The sequence below is a fragment of the Aquarana catesbeiana genome, linkage group LG01 (assembly GCF_042186555.1).
Source record: "Aquarana catesbeiana isolate 2022-GZ linkage group LG01, ASM4218655v1, whole genome shotgun sequence".
Taxonomy (NCBI): Eukaryota; Metazoa; Chordata; class Amphibia; order Anura; family Ranidae; genus Aquarana; species Aquarana catesbeiana.
Genome location: NC_133324.1, coordinates 165,545,906 through 165,571,629, shown reverse-complemented (window position 1 = coordinate 165,571,629; position 25,724 = coordinate 165,545,906). Strand labels below are relative to the sequence as shown.

The following is a 25,724-nucleotide window of genomic DNA, read 5'->3' as shown; positions in this document are numbered from 1 at the left end:
CCTTTGTAGGCATCGCTGTCCATCCAATGAAAAAAATTGAGATTGCTGTCAGGTTGTGAAAACAAAGTGAGGACTTCTACCAAATTGTTTCTTGTTGGCAAAGATGTATAAAGTTATCTTGTTACTATGTAAAACACGAATATACATCATTAAAGAGCATATTCTACTAATCATTTTTGTGTTTAATTCAATAAAATATTCTTATCCAGTCTGACCTTTTATTCAACCTTTGGATTATAAAATTGAATATTACAGTAATCCCTGCTTTACACTGTTACAAATCCAGCATTACTTTACATGAAGGTGGAGCAAAGCATTGTGGGTGTGATTGGGAATGTATATTGTTAGTAAGCAGGCAAAGGGAAAACAGGCATCCCTTCTGTTTGATTATAATCTTCGTAGAACAATATAGCTTATGTTTACAGTAAGAATATAATTTTTTTTAACATGTAAGAAAATTATTAGCATTTGTTTGTTTTTCTTTAAATGGATTTTGAAACAGAGATTTCTGTGTATAATATTTGAGAACTACAAATCCAGTAAAATATTTGCTAACCAATTTCAGGCTAGCTTTTACCACTAGACTCGATCTTTCTGCACAGTATTGAAGTTGCATGCATAATATATAATACACAGATTTTTCATAGAACGCTCTAAAATTAAGCCAACTAAAGATGATAAATGAGACGCTTGACACTAATTCCCAGGCATGAGACACCTGTCTTGGTGTAATCAATGACGGTCATTAGGGATATTTTCTCCAATTTTTCTTTATTTCATATTTAATTTTAGTACATGGATCACTGTGGCAAAGGTGGTGAAATATGTGGTAAATGGTTGTATTTTGTGAATAATGTTGTGTATATGGAAAATGGCAGCCAATTGAAGCAGGGGCGCTGCATAACCTGCTTTACAAGCAGGGTGTGTCAGCAATTTAGGAGTTAATGTACGTGGTGGTTATCAAAAGGAGGGGGCTTTTGGTATTAACTTGCTGACTGTGATGGTTTCAGACAGAAATTAAACCTCATACATAATCCTTTTGATATTGCTAGCTTTTCTCAGTGATTCATCAAACCATAGAGATGAATGACCAGCAATTAACGCAAATAAATGAGTGGAAGCCAGCAGATGGTGAATTAATGCAAGTCTGTGAGGAAAGGAAAGAGACTTCCAAAATGCTTACTGGGCCCTTGTCTAAGTGATAGAGCCTGGCAAAATAAAATATTCATAACAGTAATATAGATGTAATTTATAGCAACTATCCAACCAGCAAACAACATTATTTTAATGGTTAACATGAGAACATTAGAGAGGGGGTTACTGGTGGAACTACTGTGGTCATAAAGTAAGAGTTGCACCCTGACTTCAGCGGTTAACCACACTGAGGTTCCTGTGGCCACCATTGTGGAAGCATAGTATTCTCTGTATGTTGTTGTAGTGGTAGAAGGTCGTCATTGGCCACCCAAAAGCACAGAAAAAAATGTACAAAAAAACATAACTTTCATTAGCAATTATGACCTCACCTTCAGCTACTGGAAGATTCAGTTACCTGTATTTGCTAATATATGTGTATTCATTATAGACACAGGAGGTAACCAGAGCAAGTGCTGTCAATCACCAATACTTAGTTATTCATTTTTGAATGAACAGTATAGTCAAAAAACAGTGGGGGGGAGAGGAAGTGTACTGTCTAACATGTTAGCTCAGCATCCACAGCACCTAGGAAAAAGGTGCTACATGTAATTTGTCCCCTGGTGGACAATTAAAAAAGAAAATGTTTATAGCAAGACCTGTTCTTTAAAGTGTAGGAGAATCTGAAAATAAATGAAATACATTTACATAGTTATTCTGAGCATATAATTCTACCCAATGATCCTGACAGTAGGAGATCTTCTTGCCTAGAGTGACAGCACTCACTGACTGTATATCGATTTAGGAGCGATGGTGTTACTCTTGGATGCTTAAACCCGAATTGTCCTACAGGCTGACATTCCAACACCCAGTGCACCTACGTTCAGCATGAGATTAAGCCCAAACAACAGGAGACCCTGGGAAAAGAACTGTGCACAGCTAGCACATTTTAGGGATCAAAAAGGTAGGTATAAAATGTAATTTTCAAAAAAGCAGGTTATTATTCAATAATATTAACCCCTTCCTACTCACAATGTGTATATTAAAATTTCCCAGCATGATGCCCCTGGTTGAGCATACGTTAATATATGTTCTCTCCAACACCTCAAGGTTACTGATTCTCAACTTTAGCTGTCATTGATAGCTGGGGTCCTCACTGATGAGCAGGAACCAATCAGACTGGCTCACAATCATGTGTTTATTATGGCAGCTCTGACATATTGATGACATGCAGGCTATACTGTCTATATACTGTATATATTTTTCATTATTGTGCTTATCTCCTTATAATAATTATTTAGGTATGGAAATTATTAAGAATGTTATTGTTGAATTAAACAATGCATGCTGATGTTAAGTTTGCTTGTGCATCTAGGCATTAATGACTTATGGTTTCACAAATGCCAATAAAAATAGAGAAAAGTGTAACTTGTAAACTCATTCATTTTCACTGAGCCCTCAGCATGTGTCTAAAAGTTGAAAAATGCACCTGACTTATTTTTCTAGCACACAGCAAGGCATTGCGTATTATTCATATGTGAAAATGTGTGCTTGCAGTGCACTGAAGGTTTGGTGTGTTTTTTGTTTTGTTTTTTGCATTTGTGCACATTGAGGTTCGTTTATTAAAACCGGAGAGTGCAAAATCTTGTGCAGCTGTGAATGGTAGCCAATCAGCTTCCAACTTCAGCTTTGAAAAAAAATCTGGAAGCTGATTGGTTTCTATACTGAGCTGTACCAGATTTTTCACTCTCCAATTTTAGTAATCCAACCACCTTGTGGCCTTGTACTTCACAACTTCACATAGCTCGCATTATAAAGCACACATATGTGTGAACCCAGCCTTACATAGTTTGTAAGCAGAGTGCTAGTATTTTACTGCAGTAAATATCCTCAATTGCTACAAGTTATAGCTAGGGATGTATGAGACGTTCATGTTACTCTCCTCTTATCTTCTGTGAGCTATAATGCTGTTGAACCGAGGTCACATTAAGGTTTGAACTATTATATGAACCAACTAGTGCAATCACTCAGACCTACTGTGCAGGGCATTCATTACTTGTTAGGTGCCGAATAAGCTGTTTGTTGTTTATATAGATTTTATTTTACATTAAATTATAGGTAGAATTCTACTGCACACTTCTATAATAATGTTCTAGTCTATATCATATTATAACAAATAATGTTTGCCTTTAATACTTTAATACTAATTTAATCAATAATGAAATAAGTGATAACCTTGAATACTTGAGGGTAGCTTTATTCTTGGTATGTTAACACTTGTCAACTGGATATTGGTGGAGAACATCACCTGCTATTCCAGTGTCTGCCCGAGGACAATACCATTAACAGGTCACAGCAAGTATTATCACATGTCAAAGGTATATGTTGACACTTCACCTAGAATTAAGTATAACAAAAGTGGCAATATAAAAATATACACATACGTATCTGAAACAGAAGAAGGTTAGCAGCAACGTTCTTTAGAGGGTAATTCCCATTTTGTTGAAAATAGCAAATAAAAAAAAAAATAATATAGCATATACAATTGTGACACAACTCATATTGTAATTTAATGTTATTATAAATTAGCTTTCCTTTTCAATCTGCAGCACTGTAGTTTTTTGTAAGATGCTATTCAAGAGGTCTTCTGTACATAGATGGTGTACAAAATGCCCAGAGAAATGTAATTTTCTGCTTGTGTGATTGGCTTACTGATTTTCCCAGAAGTCTGCACTAAGATACAAGTCAGATTTTTGGCATTCCCTGCAACAAAAATTAAATTTTTGGTGAGGTACTCCCAAAGGGAAATCAAGTCTAAAGGGATGCAGGCCCTGCAGTTTTCCTCATTAGCGCCTTGCCAGTGCAGCAGCTTATTGATAATTATGAAATATGTCTCCCATTCACGTTCATTTTGTACATGAACACAGACAAATAGCTATTTATTCAGAATAACAAAAGGTAGGAATCCAACAAAGTTTGTTAAAATCCCTGCAATGTACATTGATCATCCAGAGGAAAATGTTTTTATTTTTTCTCTACTTTAATGTCATTACACTTTAATGTCATTAACTGGACCGTGAGCTATTTGATTTTTTGTTTGTATGAATTATCCTTCATTCTACATCCTTTCTCCTTCTTTGCACTGTGGTCACCATCCAGTGTTTTGTGGGTGCAGCACATGCGACTTGAGGAAACTAGACTTTTGTAAATATCAAAATGTTAATTCTCTCCCATTTACATGTCAAGCCCTGCATAACCTAGAAATGCAGTTGCATATACTAATAAAACCATCCAACAAGGATAGTAACATAGTAATTTCAGGCAGATGGGATTATGTCAAAACAGGTCAAGATAACTTAAAAATGGTAACCAGAATGAGATTTAGATAGGGAAGAGAAGTGTCTTTTTAAATTGTTTTATTTTGCCCATTGTGAGGGACTGATTGACAAAAGCTGTTGAATTCTCGATTATACTAGGGTAGCAGCATTCTTTATCACAAAGGTACAATGAGGTACAATGAGTCAGTTAGGGATCCCCTGGAAGACCCATTATTGCTGACTGGGGAAACATAACTGAAAAATTTACATTGATGATGTACAGTGATACGATTTTACAAGTATTTGCTAGTCACATGGGAAATAGGGGCATCCTATTCCTCCATTCCCCACCAAATGGGTTTAGGGGTATAGAAAAAGTTGTGACTCATTTTAAGCAATACTGACAGGCCCAGGGGACAACTATGGGCACGAAATATGCACTGGCATATGCCAATTTATACTTAGGCGAGTGAGAATATCAGCTCTATGGGGTGACACCTTGCCAGTGTACCTGTCCAAAATTCTCAGTAGGTACAGGTACATCAATGATGTGTTCTTCCTTTGAATGGTGACAAAGGAAGAACAGAAAAATGTGTGGGGTTGTTGGGTCAAAAGGCTTTCAGTTTTAGATTTACCAGCACATGTAATACTAGAATAGTTAGATCTTTAGATTTAACCTTTAAATTGGGAAATAATTGCTTATTACAACCCGATTGGTTAGGAAACCAACTTCAACAAGTAATCTGCTGCATATGAAAAGCTTCCACCCTAAATCTTTAGTAAAGAATACTCCAGTGGGGCAGTATTTAAAAGCCTGAAAAAAGTGCACTCACCTAGTGGATTTTGAAAAGAAAAAGAAAAGAAGCAAACGATTTGATAAGGATGTTCCTGGAAATGGGATATAAGAAAAAGTGGCTTAGCAGAGAATATCAGAGGGATAAAAATAATGAACATGGCAACTTGCAGCATTGGACAACAAATAAAGTGATAGCACATGATTGTGCATTCAGTACACTAATATTTTGGCATACTGGCATCTACTGCTTAATGATGAGTTGGTGAAAATTAATACTGAAATATTTCCAAATATCTCATACAACAGAGCTAAATCTATGTGGGAAATTTTTGGTACACAGCTCTTTAAAAAAAACAGCCAGAGATACAACCGAAGTGCTGGTGTCACTAAATATGGCAACTCTGACTACTATAAGTTTATAAATGGGAGGAATACATTAACTCTATCTACAGGATGATTAAATGTTTGGGGCTTAACCAGTGATGCTCAAGGTGTGGTGTATATTTTGTACACACTTTGTGCTTGAACATGGTGGTAGGGTTGAATGTTTAAGTATGTGGGTTATTGAAAAAATTGACTCCCGCGAAAGTAACCATGAAAAGAGACACCTACAAAAGGAGTGCAGGTGAATATGTGACCTTCGGGCAACATGCCTTCAGGTTTTAATGATAATTTGAATTTCAGTTGTTTTTTTTGTAGATATCTTGAATAGAGATTTCTGGTTCTTGTTTGTATACATGCTATGTCCTCCAAGGGACTGCTCATAAACTAGCATGGAAGTTTGGAAGTTAGTATGTTTTGCTTTTTTTAACAGCAGGTGCCCTGTGACCAGGTCAAATGGATAGGTCTTGATAGACATCAAGATTATGTCCATATAAACATTAACAACTGTGTTTTTTATATCTATGTGACCTGATCTAATTGTTGCCCAAATGCCAGCATTAATCTGTGTCACTGAATCCCAATATGCTTACCTTATTATGATATGGGTTTTGAATTACAAGTAGAGGGTTAGTATTTTTTATTACCCCATATGTGGTACTCTGTGATCAAGTGGCATCAATAAGCCTAGGAAGACATTGAGACCTTGTTAATATGCTGGTGGTTTGATTTATCAAATCCTGGTGATCCAGCCTAATCAATGCCAAATGGTAGTATTATACTGTGCTGGTAAACTATAATATTCTCATTTTATTGTGGCATGTTGTTTGATAAAAAGTTGGAATTCTATTATTGTCGTAGCTTTGTTTTATCAACTTTGATTATGCTTTTTTTTATTATTTGCGTGTACTAAAATCCTGTTGTGAAAAGATGTGGCATGCTCAAACCTTTTAAAATAGTTTCTTGGTCTCCATGGTAACCAGGGGTTTGGCCCAGGATGTCTCTCTTATGTTTTGATGTCATAGGTCACAGCGGTGCAACATATACAGGGAGGGTAGAAAGACATGGGGTCGGAGGTAGGCGTTCCAGGAGGCTGTGTGAATTCCAATTAGTTTGCGCTCACATAAGAGGTCATTGGAAACATCCAGGAGCTACCTCTAACAAACCCAGGAAGGGCTGGTAAAACTGGTCACTTCAGCTAACTCACTGTGCACCCATGATTGCTTACCTGGACACTCTATATATACGCATGGAGAGACACACTTTTTATAATATAGTTTGACTGGGTGACCTAAAACAACATTTGAAACCATTTTTGAGTGGGAAATGTTCTCTATTTTAAATTTGCAGACATTCTTCTTTTGCAAAAATGGTACCTATATGGGTTAGTAAATATTATGATTTGTATTATGGTGATGAAGCTAGATTATGGTGCGCTTGGAGCATAACACTCAATTATCTGTAGCTGACTCAATGTGTGTACTACATCTATGGAGTGACATTGTTTAAACATTATCTACAATGAGACTGTCGTAGTGGACTGGATATGGCCCATGGGATGTAGTTTGGAAACTCCTGATCTACATGCTGTTATATGCAGAGGGAAAAGTTGCCCATCATGCATGACTTTTATATCTAAATGTAAAAATACAAAATACTGTATATGTACTGCTTTGACATCAGTGAAATATGTTTTAAGCCTTATATTTTTGTTTTACACATATTTTTACAGCATTGCAAGTGACTCTGCAAATTGAGTGTTTTCCAGAACATACTGTAAGTTTATATACTTACAGGCTTTTAACTGGGCATTAATATATTTTCCCAGCATACTTTGTAGGGAAATGAAAAGTTGCAATAAAAACTGGGTTATCATCCAGATTTAAGATGTTTAATGTTTATCTATACAGGTACCTTTAATTCCACTTATTGAACTCCCTCCCATAGATAGGGGGGCAGGGGTCCAAATCCCCCCCAGATCATCTGACAGCCACCTGGCATCCAAAGCACTGCAGTTGCTCCTGCTGCCTGTCAGACATCAGAGACAGGCAGTTCAGATGGAGAGAGCTAAGGCAGTATAGAGCGAGGCAGGCTCTCTTTGGTGCCTCCTTGGCTCTGATCACAGGACAAAGCTGAGGGAGGACTTCTCCTTGCTCTGATTTGCCTGCCCGGGTAGGTGAGTTATGGAGGGTGGAGATCTGTACAGGGGGACATTTGTACTGTAGGAGATCTTTACCAGGAGGAAGAGCTGTACCATGAGAGAACTCTACTGGGGGCAGAACTGTACTGGAGGATGATCTGTATTGAGGGAAAGGGGAAGATCTGACCTGGAGGAAGAGCTGTACTGGGGGAGAGCTGTATTGGGGGAGTTTGGCTTAAAGTGGGAGGTAATTTTTTGTTGTAGTTGGTCTACTGGTCCCTGCACTCTATACATTATTTACCCCCAACCCCTGCACTCTGTGTGTTAAAGTATTCCAGCCCCTGCATTCTGTGTATTACACAAAATCTCACCCTGCACATTGCCTAAAATTCAAGATTCACAAATTGGGCATTATTCTTCCCTCACATTATATAACTGCAGTGACCTACACTATCCACATTTTCACCTGAAAAGTGAAAAAACAGAAACGTTTTTGTGTAGACAGATGTAGACTGATGCAATGTTGCTTAGGTTATATCATCTCTGAATATTGGTCTGCTTCTTATTTCTACACAAATAGAAAAATGGGAAAATTTGAATGTAAAATAAACATGGATTTAAGAACTATTTGTAAAAATGTAATCTGTAAAATTGAAAGTAATATATAGTTTATTTTGTGGGTCAACATCAGTGAAAGGCAAGTGTGGATGGTAGATGCATCTGGCAGAGGCTTTTATTATGGCTACGACTAGGAGCAATGAAAGAAAGCCAATTAGGAGGGAGTTTCAATAGTCCAGATGGCTCATAATTAATGCCTGAATGAATATTTGCTGGATTATTTTAAGGTAAAGCAGCCCTGAATTTTGTCATTTGAGGGACTGACCCAGGAACACCTTTAGCTAAAACCAGATTGTTACCTTAAACATAGTGTGAGTATTGCAGCATAACCTTTTTATTAACATTTTTTTTTCAGGCACAACAGTAGCACAAAATAAGCTTTCTCTGATAACATGGTAGAAAGAGAAATGGTTTGCAGAAACTAATGGCAACCTGTCAAAAACAGGTTCTTAGGAACTTAGGTTCTGTACTGGATGCTATAGATTAATGCAGACTAGCATTCTTTAAAGGCCAATTCACTCTATGCATTGTATTAAAAACATGTGCCTGAATGCAGCATATTATTGTGTGTTAAAGCCTTTGTATACCCCGCTTGCACATTTTTACCTACAGTTAAGCCTATGATGAGGCTTACCTGTAGGTAAAATTAATATCTCCTAAACCTGTACGGTTTAGGCGATATTCACCTTGCATGCAGCTGCATGAAGGTCCTGCGGATGCTGCTGGAAAATCAGAGCTCCTTGCCGGAAAGAGGACTCCTGCTTGTCAGAAACCATGAATCAGACTGAGACAGAAGTACAGTTTAATCACACTTGTTTAATAATAATAAAAAAGGTAAACAGAGTAAACGTAGTCAAAACATAGCCAGAGTTTAGGAACCGGAACGGGTAGTCAGACAAGCCAAAACATCAGGGAGCCAGAGATGAGCGTAGTAGAACAGCAAGCAGGATCTGGAGCCAGAAGGAATGTCAGCCAAGCAAGTCTTTAACAGGAACACAGGAGAGCCTCTCTAGAGATGTGACCAAGACGAAGGCATCTGGACTGGATGGCTTAAGTAGGCAGGACTGATGAGCAGGATACCATCAACAGGTGAGTCAGTGTGAAGAGATAGGAGCTGGCAATTAGCCGACAGTTGAGTGGCCAGCTTTGAACGGAAGGGCTGAGCCCAGTCCTGACACTGCGTGCATGTGGGGGAGTGATATCATTGTGGCTCTGGCCACTCACAGCGCCGGAGCTGCGAACCCGGAAGAATCACTGAGGTAACATGTCAGCGATGACCGGCGGCGGTGCGGGAGCTTTGTTCCAAGGTAAGTATTTCATATTGAGCTAGTATGCATTGCATACTAGCTCATTATGCCTTTGCCTTACTTTTTTTTTTTTACTAGGGCATACAACCGCTTTACGGTAGCCTAGTCATTTTTTCGTGGTGTACTGCAGTGTATGTTGTATGCTACCGTAGTTGTGCATGGGAATGCCTTTGTAAATTACTGGCACCACAACACACTGCACTGCAGAGTGTGCATTATAGCAATGCACAGTAAAAACATTCTATTTACCGCATGTAACAAGAATAGTAAGATCTGATTAGACCCTATTGTCTATATTGTAATAAGTGTCTGAGAAGGTATGTTAGGATTGATACAATTGTGTCACATAGGGCAGGCCATACATGACTGGATGTGGCTCTTGTACCATAACACAGCCTTTTTCAACCAGGGTGCCTTGAGGTTTCTTCAAAATGCTTTGGCAAAATGCCTAAAAATTGACCAAAAATTGTATACAAGCCAGCGGGTGGATCAAGCCTGCCTTTCAGTTACGCAAAGCCACAAGGTTTTTATTGTGCACCATTATGACCTTCTAGCTGCCGAATTCTAACAACCAATGACATCATCGGTTGATAAGGAGGTTGTCAGTCGTCTGCACAGCATCCTTGTTAAATTCTCCCCTGCCCCTCTCTGTCAGTGCTGGGATCACATTAGCTAAGTGATGGAGAAAAACAGGAAGAAGAGAAACATTGGCAAACCAGTCAGTACCAGTGTGCAAAAGTGTTTGATTTAGAAGAATAAAACACCTCTAACATTGGGTGTCCTACGTGTGTGGATGTTGATGCATTATGTAGAACTATTAGAATAACTTTTTACATTTTAGAATGGGGTGCCTCAAGGCTGTCCATTATTTTAGAGGGTGCCTGGACTGAAAAAAGGTTGACAAAATACTGCTATAACATGTTCTATCCTGGCCACAGATATCTGTGCACCAAGGAAGTCAGTGGAAGCCAGTGTACTTACTGAATGTTATTAGACAATATCTAGAACAGCCTGTATTAGCTTAAAATATTGTGCCCATTTTTATGGTCATTTTAGTGCAGTAAGGGGACAGTTTTTGGGCTCCCTATCAGTTTAGTATAGACTAGCTCTGTCAGTGAGATAAGAGGCACCAGTTCCTTAGTAATATATACAGTGGGGACATTTTTCACTCTTTGTTATATTGCAGCCATTTGCTAAAATCATTTAAGTTTGTTTTTTTCCCTCGTTAATGTACACACAGCACCCCATATTGACAGAAAAACACAGAATTGTTGACATTTTTGCAGATTTATTAAAAAAGAAAAACTGAAATATCACATGGTCCTAAGTATTCAGACCCTTTGCTCAGTATTTAGTAGAAGCACCCTTTTGATCTAATACAGCCATGAGTCTTTTTGGGAAAGATGCAACAAGTTTTTCACACCTGGATTTGGGGATCCTATGACATTCCTCCTTGCAGATCTGTGTTCCCTCATTTGGAGAGATTTTGGATGGTCCCTGTTAGAATTATTTTTTTCTCATTGTCCTGTGTTGTCACTGAGGCAGGAACTGAAGAATTATCTTGCTAGTGGGCACACAGCAATGAAAACATGTTTTTATTTTTTTGCTTTTGTGGAGAGGGAATGGTTAGAACCTGTTGTCTAATTCTTATTTTTTCCTGTGTTGGGGAATTTTGCGACCTTGGTGACCAGAGGGAGAGAAAGGAAACCTCCACAGTGGGGATATATTTGCAATATACACTTTACAGAGGTTCTAACCCATCCCTACTTTGTCCAAATCTAAGAAAAGTTTGGAGGCTCTCTTTAAACTGACTGTCAATATTGAAGAGAGGACCAATCCGCTCTAAAGCAAATAGTGGGAAGTAAAAAAAAAGTTTTAAATACCTATCTTATGGTATAACATTTTTGAAGCTCAGCACCACTTTCCTATAAAAAATTTCTTTGAATTAAACAAAAAATACAAAGAAAAAATGCTTAGCTGGACATATAAAACATTTATAAGCTGGTTAATTTTCCAAAGATGACACAGGTTTAAGCGGCTGCTGCGAGCTTTGTTAAGGGACTAAGTAACAAAGAGTTGTAATATTATACAGCATTGGTGGCATTCAAGGCAAGCATTCACTAGCACTCTTTTCAGACATCCTGATAAATAGATGCCTGAGGAAATGACATGAACTCTCTAGAAAGCTTCCATCTGATTGTACCATATGGCCAACAGAGGTATCATCTTCACCCACTCCTTTGATTGTTTTCCCCTTACAAATTGCATTTTGTGTTGGTGAACAAGGTTCTGCGTTCTTTGCCGAAACACGATCTGGCTATGATTTCAATATGAAAGTGTAACATCTTAGCATTTCACAGACTTGATGCAAAGAACTGACTTTGCTAAATGGTTTGAGGGTATGGCTGAAACACTAGGGAGATGAACTATTAGCAAGCTGTTTTATCTCTACTTGAACATTATAATTCCCTACTATTTATCACCCTGTTTTACAAATTACTGCAAGGATGATATCTGATGACATTGAGTAATCCTGAATAATCCACTAGAATGTACTGCCTAATAGGTCATTTTCATTACTTCTCACATCTCTACCTACGACAGGCATATAAGAGCTTATTCATCAAAACTTCACCTGTGACAGGCACATAGGAGCTTATTCATAAAATCTAGAGAAAATAGATTTAGCTAAATTTCATTTGCTGCCCATAGCAACAAATGTAGATTCATTTTTACCCAGCATGAACGGAGAAACCTGATTGGTTGCTACATGCAACACATCTAGGTTTAGCCTTATTTTTCTTCAGTTTTGATTTATCATCAGCATTAATCTGCTTATTGACATACAATGTAAGCTTTACATTCATTTTAACAGGTCATAACTGATGAATTGATGATGTGACAATGAACAATCAATCACAGCCAGTGATAAGTGGCAATGAACCATCAGAACTCATTTTTAATCCTTGAATATCTTTACAGTAAAATGATCAGAAATAAATGTTTCAGTTTTCGGTAGATTCAGGAAAGTTAGACCGACTTTAGTATCATATGTTTCGCAGGGTCCCTGGTAGTTAGCTATCCCCCTTAATGGTAGACCCTTACCTAACTTGGTGCATGGCACTATGGTCATAATGGAAACATGTTTACATTTACGAAGAATGTCAGAACTATGCAGACATAAAAACTGCCAGTCTTCTGGGTAGGCCTTTGCAGGGCAAAAAACTATTATACAGCCTAAGGGTTAGTGAAGACTTCTGCAGTCACAAATTTTCCATTTACACATCTGTCTGGAGGTATATTTGGTTTAATTGCTGCTCACCTGTTGCAAAACCAGCTTAGGTAAGGCAGCCTGGTAGACATATGTTGCAATTATGTTTTCCTCAATAATTTATTTTTCTGATCCTTTTTTGCATCTGTTTTGTGGTTTTTATATACATACAGTAAAAGTATAATTAAAACAAAAAAAATATGATGTAACAAATTAAGCAACTATAAATTAAAGGATTTCTATTTGTCAATAAAAATAAGTGTTGCCGTTGCTGAGATCCTGAAATGCAATTAACCCATCTGTTATGCGGATCATCTGTCTTTACACTTTTATGAGTCTCTGACACAGAACAAAATTGCAGATCAGGAAAGTCAGAGAAATGTAAAAAAAATGCTATCCGCATACTCAGATGTCACCAATGAAGTCACTATAACAGCTATACAACTAGCATTTGCAAAATGCAGCAGTCAACCAGTGGTTCTGCACTGTACATGAGCACACATGGGAGTGGAATCAAAGTTGAGTGCCAGCTCATAGGGGAGCAAGGAACAAGGCAATTATGCCTTTTTATTAGTCTCCCTAGACCAGGGGTCTCCAAACTTACAAGATTTTATCTATCCGGCAGCTAGGGCCAGTGCAGTATCTTTAACGTCTACCAACTGAGACTTCAGGTCTGCAGAGGCTGCCTATGGTCTCCATTTCTACCCCCCAACTCACCCCCCTTCACTGCCTTCAGCACAGGTTCCTCCCACTGTGTGGTCATCATCCTCGTAATTGGTTGCTCGGACTGCTAGCATCTTAGCAACCAATGACGTGGTTGCCAAAGTATTCACAGAGGGACAAAACTTAAGGATGTAAGTTCAGAGTCCAAATCAGAGTTCCCCAATTACTGCGGTAATGGAAGACTCTGGGCAACATGATGTGGGAGGGGACTCTGATGAGGGCCCTCATGTAAAAGGTGCTCTGATGGGGACCATGACGTAAAGGAGGACTCTGATGAGTGGACTATTATAAAAAAAATTTTTTGCCTGTAAATATTCATACATTTTTACAACATGGCCCTTATACTGAAAAGTTTGGAGACCCCTGCCCTAGTCTAAAAGAGCATTGGCATCTTACTATGTTGAGTGGCTACCAAATGGGGTTTTACGGATACCTAATCCTATTCTTCTCTGTAACTGTAACCTTAAACTTAACCCACTAAGCCTAAATGATCTTAACAAATGGACCTTATGCATCATCTGAACTATCAGGTTGATCCTTGCTTTACTGGGCAGATACTTTGTTGCTAATTCATGCCGTCTTGGTTCAAATTCCCCTGCAGTCATTGTCAAGCGTTAATAATTTCCCACCAGTTTTTGTGCTACCAGATCCAAACATATGTACAGACCCTCAACCTCAAGCATGAGATTTGCGCTAGTTTTGCACAAAGGGTTTTTGGTCTGACTCTGGCAGAATTGCTTGAAAAAAGCCAGGCAGTTGTTTGGATAAAAGTGTAAAGACCCTTTAAGCATTAAATAGAATTGGTAATAACTGTGAGTCACTTTGCTGGTCTGATTAATCATTCTCTCACTCACCTGATCATCACCCAACTCTCCAAATGTCTTATATGGCGATGTGTATAAAACTTTGTAAACTACATTATTTATCTTTTTTAACAGGTGGGAGAGCAAAGATAAAGGGAGCCTAACTGAAGAGGAAAAGGATGTGTTGAAAGATCTAAAAGATCTGATTTTAAATAGGAAAAAATCACTTGTTTACCATCAAGCTTTGTCCATAATGAAAACGTCAGATCAAAGCAGAGCTTTCACAAGTCGGGGATACCTTGCAAAAGAAAAAAGAAATCTGCGTATAAAGCAAGCATACTATGTCAGAAATACCTGTTTATTACTGGGATCAGAAATCTTACCGTCATATTACCTACACACACATTCATTTAGTAGGATATTTCCAACAAATAATACAACAGAAGTATGGTCAGATTTACCATTAGACCCGGATGGCTTGTACCTATAAGTGGCAAAGGAAACTTTTTCTTGTGAAGAATTTCATCCATACAATTTTTGTTCTTCAAATACAAAGTTTACCCTTCAAACCCATTTACACCAGAATCAGGAAATTGTCCAAAAGAGGATGACGTTGATCCTAACCCAAAGAAGTCACATTTCCCGATCATACTATCTTAGAACAAGATATCACATAGTGGAAAAGATATTTGCTATTTCTGCTGAAATTATTTTTTCATAAACATCTGCTACCCCATTTTAAGCTTGCTGTTGGTGATAGTCAAAAGATTCAGAGGAAGTATGCCACCAGAGATTATGTGATCTTCCATGCTCTTCTATATATGCCTGAAAATGTGGAAGCTGTCTCTAAAAAATTATCTGGTCATTCTTAACAAATTGTACTGGTTTGAATGTAAATTACTCCTACAAAAATAAACTAAATATTGCATTATCCTGTATGTAAAAAGAATATCCTGTAAATAAAAAAAAAAATTCTTTTACATTTGCAAATTGCATTATATTATGTAAAAAAAGGTAATTACTAACTTTGCTTTTCTTTTTTTTTTTTTTTTTTTTTTTTTTTACAAATTGTTTATTTATTTAATCAAAGGGAAGGATCCACTTACCCTTGATACAATACAGATATATGTTCAACATGAACCGAACAATGAAGGATATAACAATCTTAATCAAGAAATTATTATGTAGTACTGTAAATACATTGTCTGGTTTGGATAGCCATTTAGTCTTCCCTTATCATTTTACTTGAAAAATAAAGCAAACCTGTCTCTGTGTAAAAACACAAAGCAGGATCAGAAAGAACAGACGGAAAGGAAAATAGGAAGTTGAAATAGAATAGAAGAAGGAGCAAGAAAGGCTAGGGGGGAAAGTGGGGGGGGGGGGGTAGGAATGGAGGATAATGTGATGTCCCGAGTTTATGTCTCTGTTACATAGCGAGAAATACATATATGACTTATTTAATACCAAGGGGCCTCTGTAGTTGTCATAGGGGTCTAACTTCTTATTTCTTAATCCTAATCCCCCTCTGTGTCTGGGGTACCAAATAAGATCTTGCCCTCGTCTGAATAGACAAACATGTTCCAGAGTAACCATGCTTTTGAGTATTTCTCCTGTTGGTTACGAGCTGACAGGATAAGATCTTCAAATTTATTGATTTCCTGAACCTTTCTGAGCCACATTCTAAGTGTCGGAGGTTGAGAGGATTTCCACTTGAGCGGAATGCAAGATTTGGCGGCATCAAGAAGATGGCGGATAATTGATTTTTTATAATTTTTTGCCGACACTTCTGACACATGAAGGAGGAAAAAGGCTGGGTCATCTGGTATCTGCCAGTCTGTAAATTTCTGCATAATGTTTTTGACTTCCAACCAAAATTGTTTTATATCGGGGCAGTCCCAAAACACATGGAGTAGTGTACCTCGTTCCTCCTGGCATCTCCAGCATCTATCTGAGGACATCGGGAATATTCTGCTTAATTTCTCAGGGGTTCTGTACCACCTGGTCAGGATTTTGAAGTTAATTTCTTGTGTTTTCGTACATATGGAAGATTTGTATGTAAATTGAATAATACGTTGCTTCTGTTGTGAGCTAAAGGTATAGTTTAAGTCTCGTTCCCAGTCTGCGATATGTTTTAGTGAATAGGTGTCAGGAGGAGTGATCAGAAGGTTGTACATGCAGGACAGTGTGTGTGGCAGAGTCCCTTCTGTTGAACAGATTTCTTCCAATGTTGTAAGGGGTTGATCAAAATTTTGTGGTGGAGGGAGGGATCTGAAGAAATGAGTGATTTGGAAGGCGTTTAAAAATTTTAGTTGAAATGTACCCGAGGGGTGCATGAGTTCTTGTAAGCTGGGCCATTTTTTTTGTTTTAGGAAATGGGAAGCCTGAGTATAGCCTGACGACATTAATTGTTTGAATTGATCCTCCTGGTATCCCGGAGTAAAAACGGGGTTCCCCAAAATCGGGAAGAGTGGTGAGTTTGGGGATGAAATAGATCCCTTTTTAAACAGGAGGGAACATACTTTCATCGTGTGTCCAATAACAGGGTGGGATTTTAAATCTTTAGATAGGGTGTCGTAACACCAAGAAGCTCTAGTCAGAGGAATTGAGCTCTGACTCTGTTCAATCTGAGTCCATAATTTGAGGGGGCTGTGTCTGTTCCAGTCTACCAGTCTGCCGAGATGAACTGCTTGGTAGTATTTGCAAACATCTGGAACTGCTAGACCTCCATACTGCTTTGGCAAAGTAAGTTGTGACCTCTTCAAGCGGGGGAATTTATAAATTCAAAGAACAATTGTCTTATATGTCGGAAGTAGGTGGCTGGGACATGTATGGGTAGGGCCTGTAGAAGATATATGAATTTTGGCAGTATGCTCATTTTTAATATGTTGCAGCGGCCGAACCAGGAATGTAAACCTGACGACCATTTTTTTAATAGAGCACGTACCCTAGAGAGAAGAGGTGGAAAATTCAGTTCGAATGTCTTTGATATGTGTGTTGGGATAGCAGTACCTAAATATGTCAATGCCGTGTCATTCCATTTCAATTTAAAATTTGTCTGGACTTGTGTCTTGAGAGCCTGTGCGAGGTTAATGTCCATCGCCTCTGATTTTTGAAAATTCATTTTGAGATTGGAAATGGCACCATATATTTTGATTTCTCTAAAGAGGTTTGGGATGGATATCACAGGGTTGGTAAGGGAGAATAACATGTCGTCCGCGTATGCCGAAATTTTATGTTGAGAATTCCCAACTGTTATGTTGGGAACCCGATGTCTGGGTTTCTGCGCATGGTACAAAGAAAGGGCTCCAGTGACAGGGCGAAGAGGAGGGGGGAAAGCGGGCACCCGTCTTGTCCCGTTTGAAATGTGAAAGGGATCTGATAAGACACCATTCGCTCGGACCTGAGCTGAGGGCTTGCAGTATATCGATGAGATCCGTTGAATCATTTGATCTCCAAATCCAGCGTATTGGAGTACTGCGAACATAAATTTCCAATTCACCCTGTCAAAGGCTTTCTCCGCATCCGTGCCCAGGAATATACATGGAATTTGGGATTTATTTATTATATGTAATAAATTGAGCACCTTGGTGGTGTTGTCCCTAGCCTCTCTACTGGGAACAAATCCGACTTGATCTAAATGGATCAAGTGTGGTAAGTGTTGTTGGATTCTGTTTGCAAGGATTTTTGTGAACAGCTTGAGATCGGAATTGAGCAATGATATCAGTCTATAGTTCCCGCAAGAGGAAGGGTCTTTCCCTTCCTTTGGGATCACTGCAATGTGGGCTTGCAGTGACTCCACAGCAAAGGGAGATGTGTGGCCTACCGCATTAAATAATTTCACCATATATGGGCTTAGCGATGCTAAAAAGGTTTTATAGTATACTATGGTAAGTCCATCTGGGCCCGGGGCTTTTCCTGGTTTGGATGAAGCTATCGCCCCTTGTATTTCTTCGCTTGTAATCGGGTCTTCTAAAGCTTCCCTAGCTGATTCGGGTAATTTAGGCATCTGAGAGGAAGTCAGGTAGTCTTGTATGGCTTCTTGCTTTGGGGGTGCCCCAGGTATGTTATATAGAGATGAATAAAATTTTTGGAATTCACGAGCAATGTCATGGGGTTTGGAAATTTTAGTTCCTTGCGGTGAAGATATGTGAGGTATGTAAGTCGTCAGTCTTTGGTCTCTAAGGGATCTTGCTAATAATTTGCCACACTTGTTACCCGATTCATATGACATTTTCCTACATATCTGTATCGATGCTTTGGCTTTAAATTGTAATAGGTCGTTAATTTGCGATCTGCAGGTGAGTAATTCTGTCTCTGTGGGCAGAGATGGGAATTGTTTATGAGTCCTTTCTAATCGTCGGAGGTCGTCTATCAGTGAGTTAAGTTGTTGGGTACGTTGTTTTTTAATTCTTGAGCCATGTTTGATAAGTATTCCCTTCATGACTGCTTTATGAGCTTCCCGCACAATTCCGGGGGTGCAGTCTATTGTGTCATTCGTTTGGAAATAGTACTGAAGCTCTCTGGTTATCTCTGCTATTACTTCGGGATCATGTAAGAGGCTTTCGTTCAGCCTCCAATATCTTGTTTTGGAAGTAAGAGAATCAGTTAGAGCATAGGAGAGGGAGATTGGCGCGTGGTCAGACCACGTGATAGAACCTATTGTGGAGGTCCTGACAGAGTGAAGCTGTAAGTGTGGTATAAGGAAGTAGTCGATTCGAGAGTACACCTTATGTGGAGTTGAGTAGAATGTGTAGTCTCTTTCTGTAGGGTGCAAAATACGCCAAACGTCCACAAGTTGCGCTTTGTGTAGGGCCTGAACGATGCGTTTACGGGAGCCAGGAGGAACTGTCGAAAGTTTCGAGGACGAGTCTTCCGCAGGGATCATGGGAATATTTAAATCACCTCCTAATATCATCTGGCCCTCAGAGAAGTTCAGTAAACTTTCGATAGTCTTCTCAATAAAGACATCTTGATGAGAGTTAGGGGCATATAGGTTAGCCAGGGTCACCTTAACCTCCCCAATCTTGCCTTTTAAGAATAGGAAACAACCTGCTGGGTCTACTATTGTATCTAGGCAAGTCCAAGGGACTCGACTGGCGATCAAAATAGATACTCCTTTCGATTTGCCTTCCGGATTTGTGGCATGATAAGCTAACGGGAATGTGCGATTCTTAAGTACAGGCAATTTGTCTTCTCTAAAATGGGTCTCCTGTAAGAGGGCAATGTCTGCTTTATGTCGGTGTAGGTCGTGTAACAACATGCGCCTCTTTTCTGGGATGTTTAAACCTTTGGTGTTCAATGACATCACATTAATAACCTCCATTTTGGTGTGGGGGGGGATTAAGGGCAAGGCAAGGGGAGGGTGAGAGTAGCGGTTTAAGTTTAGAAGAGAGAGAAGTCTCAGGGAGAAAGTTGGAGGAAGAATAGGGAGAAGAGAAAGAGAAAACAGAAAATAGATCACCCTGAAGAGGATTATTACACTTCAAACTAGTGTAGAGGCACTTCAAGTGCTGAGACACTCCCCAGAAACACTCTGGGTAACGAGCGTAAACCTAAGTGGGTTTGTGGAAAGGAGCATCCCTCTCCGCCCCAAATGTGTTGTGTTGTGAGAAAACTAATGTGGTGACAACAATCAGTCTGCAACAAGCATGTAGAGATCTAATCGGCATATAATAACGATAAAATAATATAGAAATACAACATATGTAGTACGGAATGTGCCCTATGTTTATAGTAATATAATGTATTACTCCGACACAGCATAAGTATGAAACCAAACCGTTATAACATTCATACCATTAACTACCCCTTATCTTAGCTGGATAAGAGTTGGAGGCATCTACTCTAAGCCTGTTCCCTGTTGTTGGCCATATAGGGAGGGAAACCAGGATCTGGACATCAGTGTTACCTAGTCTGCCACTTCTACCCAATTCTCCTGCTAGTATGCTTTTTGCCCTACGTACACAACGGGCAGGAAGGAACTACCCTGTAGTGCAGAGTGGATCAATTGCTGGAAGAGCATAACATCATATAGTTCCCATAGCACATGACTTTGTTATAAAAGAAAAGAAAAACGATAAGAAAACATGTCAAAGAGAGAAAAAGAAAAAGAAACCAAGAAATAACGGCAGTAGATAGGCAGCCTTCCTTATCACTTCACCCACAGATCCTCTCTAGTGTTCATCAGAGCAATGTTCTCAAATAATGTATAAGTTTCCGGGAGAAGTGTCCAGCATCTTAGGTTTATACCGGGCTGTAAATGCATTAAAACAGAATAATTAAGTCTTACCGCGGGCAAGTCTTAAGTGTCAGAGGTTTTCCCAGGAATGTCCATGTTTTCCTGTGTCAGTCCCCGAGCGGAGCGGCATCAGTGCTCTGCTGTGTCAGACTCGGTCAGGGCTTTGCCATAAACATCAATCCGGGGACATCAGCAGTAGAACAGTGAGAATGGTGAGCGGTAAGTAAACGTCTTCGGTTGGCGTTGTAGGTTTCCTCCTCTTTCCGTGAAGGGGGGAAACATCTTCCAACAGTTGAACAGCAGGTCCAGCCATACCTCCAAGAACAGGGGTGAGAAAACTTAGCTGTGTGCGGATGACATCTCAGGGCAACCCTCCGTTAGATAGGTCATGACTCCCGGGACCCCTCAGCAGAGGGAGAACGATTCCTCCTCCTGGAGCACTGTCGGCAGGGAAGTTGGTTGGTGCGGACAGCGGAAGATCCTGGCCGACCTGTGTTACGAGGCAGGATGGCCAACCAATTTGGAACATGAATCGGTTCCACTCCCAGAAAAGCAAAAAGAACTGGTAGGTCCGCAGGGGTACGCAAAGTGAAGGAGGTAGCAGATTCGCGGAATATAACCGCCAATGGGAATCCCCAGCGGTATGTGCAGTCCTGTCTCCTGGCTAGGTCTAATATTGGTCTCAGCAAGGCTCTTCTCTGTAATGTGGCTCTTGAGAGATCAGGGAGAATTTTAATTGTGGCTCCATCAAATTCTACTGCTCCGTGTTCCCAGGCTCTGCACAGTATTAGTTCTTTTTGGTTGTAGTGATGCACTCTGCAGAGAACATCTCTCGGTCTGTCGGGATCCTGTGATTTAGGCCCCAGTGTCCTGTGCACTCTATCCAGCTCCAGGGAAGGCGTGTTGAAGCCCCTAAAACCTCCTGAAAGATAGCATTCACTGTTGCTGCCAGGTCTTCCGTTCCGTCAGCTTCTGGAAGGCCCCGCAGCCTGAGGTTGTTGCGTCGGCTGCGGTCCTCCAAATCTTCTAAATGAAGCTGGAGATCTATGGCCGTATCCATCTGGGAGACCTGGGAACGTTCTAGGGCTTCAATCCGGTGTGTTAGAGATGAGATCGTAGCCTCTCCAGAGTCCACTCGGTTCGTGAGAGCGTGCAGGTCCCCTCTAACTTCCTGGATGTCTCTGCTGTGTGCCTCTTCAATGCGGAGGATGAGGGCTTCTATGTCCGATTTGGTCGGGAGTGCCTGCAGGATCTCTCGGATGTCATCTGACACTCCGCTCGGCTGAAGAAGCATGTTGGCCATGTTTGCAGAGCAAGCTCTCTGTGTTTCCCGGGGACAGTCTGCTCTCTTCAAACACGTCCTCACTCGGCCATTGCTAAGCCACACCCCCTAACTTTGCTTTTCTTATTCTCTTTCTCTTTGTAATTGTTTTTTTTTTTTAAATAAACATCTATTGTTTAAGTCAGACAAAGATGAACAAGGCAACACAGGAACACATATTAAAAGTACACATACAGAACCAGAATGCTTAGCTAAAGATACTGATAGTCATGAGTCTGTGACCCGGCTTCAGTAGACAGTGTACATATGTTAAATCCTCAATGGCCCAGTTGTACAATATTTCCATTAACCCTTCAGAAACCAGTCTCCAGAGTATAGCCTAGTACACACTGCTAGTTTTTATTTCGTTCAACCCAGCGGGCTGAACAAAAAAAACTGACAGCTCAGGAGGAGCCCATGTAGTAACCATGCGATGTTAGTACAGCGACCTCCCCTGCTGTTCTCTTGTGTTCTGACAGGGGCCATTGGCTGAGAGCGCTGATTGTGAGCCGGTCAGCAGACCTTTTTTGTTCGTGTCCCTTTGACAGAATCCAGCCAAACGGCCAGCTTCTGTTGGACCAGCTACAGTACATATAAGCCGAATGTCGTCCGGTTTCTATTGAACCAGGCGATGCCGTCCGACATTCAGCCCTTGTGTTCAAGGCTTATGTGTGCTAACCAATCAGTGACTTGTCTCCAGGGTATGTTTATCCTTACTTCCATTAGATTGTCTACTTGAGGGATCAGAATTCTAAAAATTATAGCATTGTTCAGCTTCACTAAGTTAAAATGAAGAAAGATGATTTTAACTGGGTGTCCTAGGTTACAGATAATAAATACTCCCACAGTATGCTATTACACAAAATTTGCTAGAAGGTATAAGCCAGAAGTTTATGGTGAGGAGGGCCTAATGTAACAAAAAGGCCTTCCATTGAACCAGTGAGTAGCTCAATAGACCTTTCTTAGAAAAGGAGTTATTAACATTTCTCATTTGTTGACACATGTCAAACATAAAAAGATTATTCCTAATTTCAGGATAGTGGGCAGAGCCATGCACATTATTCCTTAATGCCCCATTGTTAACTGCTTTAAAAGCCACTGGCATATAGCACATAATGTATACGACATTCCACAGTGGTTCTCATGTGCAGTCCCCCCACCCTCTCTTGATGTATTATGAATACAGAGCTGTGTTATTTACTGTATATGTGTGTTTTTTAATCATTAGTATTATATGGGGATTGTTATTTGTATTGCTTTTCTGGCATTGTCGTGAAAATTCATTTTATGAATCCCAATACGGTAAACATTTTCTTATTTTGGTCCTTGGATCAAAAAATTTAGAATTCCCCCTGTATAGAACCATTTTTTCAGAATAGCAAAGCCATTGTGTATAATTGAGTGCTTTCTCAACATCATGTAGCATACATGCTCAACAAACAAATGTTAAAATGTGATAATTCCATGAAACAAGTATCTCATAGAGACTATTGAAACCAACATAAGAACTGGAAGAAAGAAAAGTAGATTTGCTGCCCATTCCAACTAATGAGTATCAATGTTGAGTAGATTAAACTACAACAAAAACTCAAACAGTTGTAATGGGTAGCAGCCCAATTTCATCTAGCTTAATAAAACCCTTTATTTTCCTCTACATGCCATTTGTAAAATAATGTTTTACTAGTACATATTTTGACCTTTGTCATTAACATATTGCGGCTGCAAATTCAGAGTTACCAATTCAAAAATGTCAACAAAAATATAACAACTAGGGAGAAAATCAGAAGTAAAGTATCTAGGCTTGTAGGTAATGTTACTGAAACATTCAGCACCTATTCTGCCAAATTATAGGAAAATGAAGTGCAACTAAGCATATAATTTAGATTACTAAGTGGCGTACCATTGATTTATTACTGCATAGCGAGTGTCATTTTTAAAGTGATATTGAAATTTGTTTTCTGCCTCTCACTCTGCAGTGTATAATATTGTCAGACACTGTGTAAAACATTGCCGTTTTCGCTCCACAGCATATTTTTATGTTGTTTAAAGTGCACTTTATTATAGAAACTGCTTAAATGTGTTATTCTACAATATATATTCACGTGCTCTCTTGAACGGGTGCAGTTTAAATTTCATTCATTTATTGCAGTAATGCATAAAACAGCAGATCTGGAATGTGCACAGTAATGTTTTTCGGTTTTACATTGATATATTGAGAAATATGAACTGAGAGGAGTAAAGAACATTTGTAACTTTTTTCAGCAAACATACGCTATCTTCCTTAAACAAGAAATAGAAAGTATTTTATAGGAAACTGCAAAATATTTTCTATATAGCATGGTCTGATATAACTGCTATAACAATGTAGAGTTGTTACTGAAAGGTTTACATGAAAGTCATTTTTTCAACATAGCATACGTTAACTCGCCACTATGTGAAGCTGTGAATGTGCCCTAAATGAACATGTTTAAATAATTCTATATCTAGAAACAAGTTTATAAAAACATGTTAGATTATCCTTCCTCACTAGTTATAGAAAATTAGGAATTTAGACTTGCTGTAGTACAGTACAGGACATAGGACTTAAATTAATAGACAATGGCAAAAAAACATCCACTTGGCAGAACTTGGAGAATGTGTGAACAGAGGACCAGGTGGGGACCTTTCAAATCTGGGAAGCAGATAATTGATGTTGAAAATCCAAAGACACAAAGAAGCCTAGTGGAATGAGCTCTGATGGGGAAGGTAGGAACCCTTTCCTTAAGGGCATAAGTCCATGAAATAACTTGCCTGATCCACCTGGCAGTGGTGGATCAAGAAGCTGGATTCCCTCTTCAAGAACTTAAAGGCAAAACAACTAAGTTTTGTGAACAGACCACATCCAGGCAATATAGGGCAATTTTCTCATCATGTTTTCAGACAGGTCAAAGGAAAGAAAGAACCATATCCTTATTGAGTTGGAAAGAAGAGAACACTTTAGGTTGGAAGGACAGTTTTGGTCTTTCTGGTCCCTGTGCAAAAGAACACAGAATGGATTCATGAAAGACAGAAGTTTTCACACAAATCTAATTTCTTTTTATGAGGATGTAGATAAAACCTTAGACAAAGGGGTGGCTGTGGACGTGGTATACTTGGATTTTGCAAAAGCATTTGACACAGTTCCCCACACACTGCTAATGTGTAAGGTAAAGTCTACAGGCTTGGAAAAATCAGCTTGTAAGTGGTTAGAAAACTGTCTAAAAGACTGTATTCAGAGAGTGGTGGTTAATGATTCATACTCTAAATGGCCTAGGGTTGTTAGTGGTGTACCCCAAGGTTCATTGTTGGGACCCTTACTGTTTAATATATTTATAAATGATATAGGGTCTAGGATTAAAAGTACAATTTCAGTCTTTGAAGATGACCAAGCTATGCAGTGAGATAATGTCCTTACAGGATGTCTCCCACTTACAAGCCAACCTCAATGGGCTGTTTAATTGGGCAACTATGTTGCAAATGAAATTGAATGTTGATGAATGTAACGTTATGCACTTGGGGGCTAAGAATATGCATGCATCATACATACTAGGGGGAGTGCAACTGGGAGAATCAATGGTGGAAAGGATGTGGGTATTCTGGTAGCTCACAAGCTTAATACTGGCATGCAATGCCAAGCTGCGGTTTCCAAAGCGAGCAAAA

General features: G+C 39.3%; 1 protein-coding gene across 4 annotated transcripts in view; it reads left to right on the top strand.

Moving 5' to 3' along the window:
- KIAA0825 (KIAA0825 ortholog) overlaps nucleotides 1-15,467 on the top strand; it is a 784,945-nt gene extending 769,478 nt beyond the window's left edge. For 3 of the 4 annotated variants that reach the window (XM_073624511.1, XM_073624512.1, XM_073624514.1), the window contains one exon: nucleotides 14,623-15,467. In XM_073624511.1, the coding sequence (XP_073480612.1) occupies nucleotides 14,623-14,977 (355 nt within the window). In that variant the 3' untranslated portion in view covers nucleotides 14,978-15,467. The remainder of the gene's footprint in view (nucleotides 1-14,622) is intronic. The other variant, XM_073624513.1, reaches the window with a different exon arrangement.
- The last annotated feature ends 10,257 nt before the right edge of the window (nucleotides 15,468-25,724 follow it).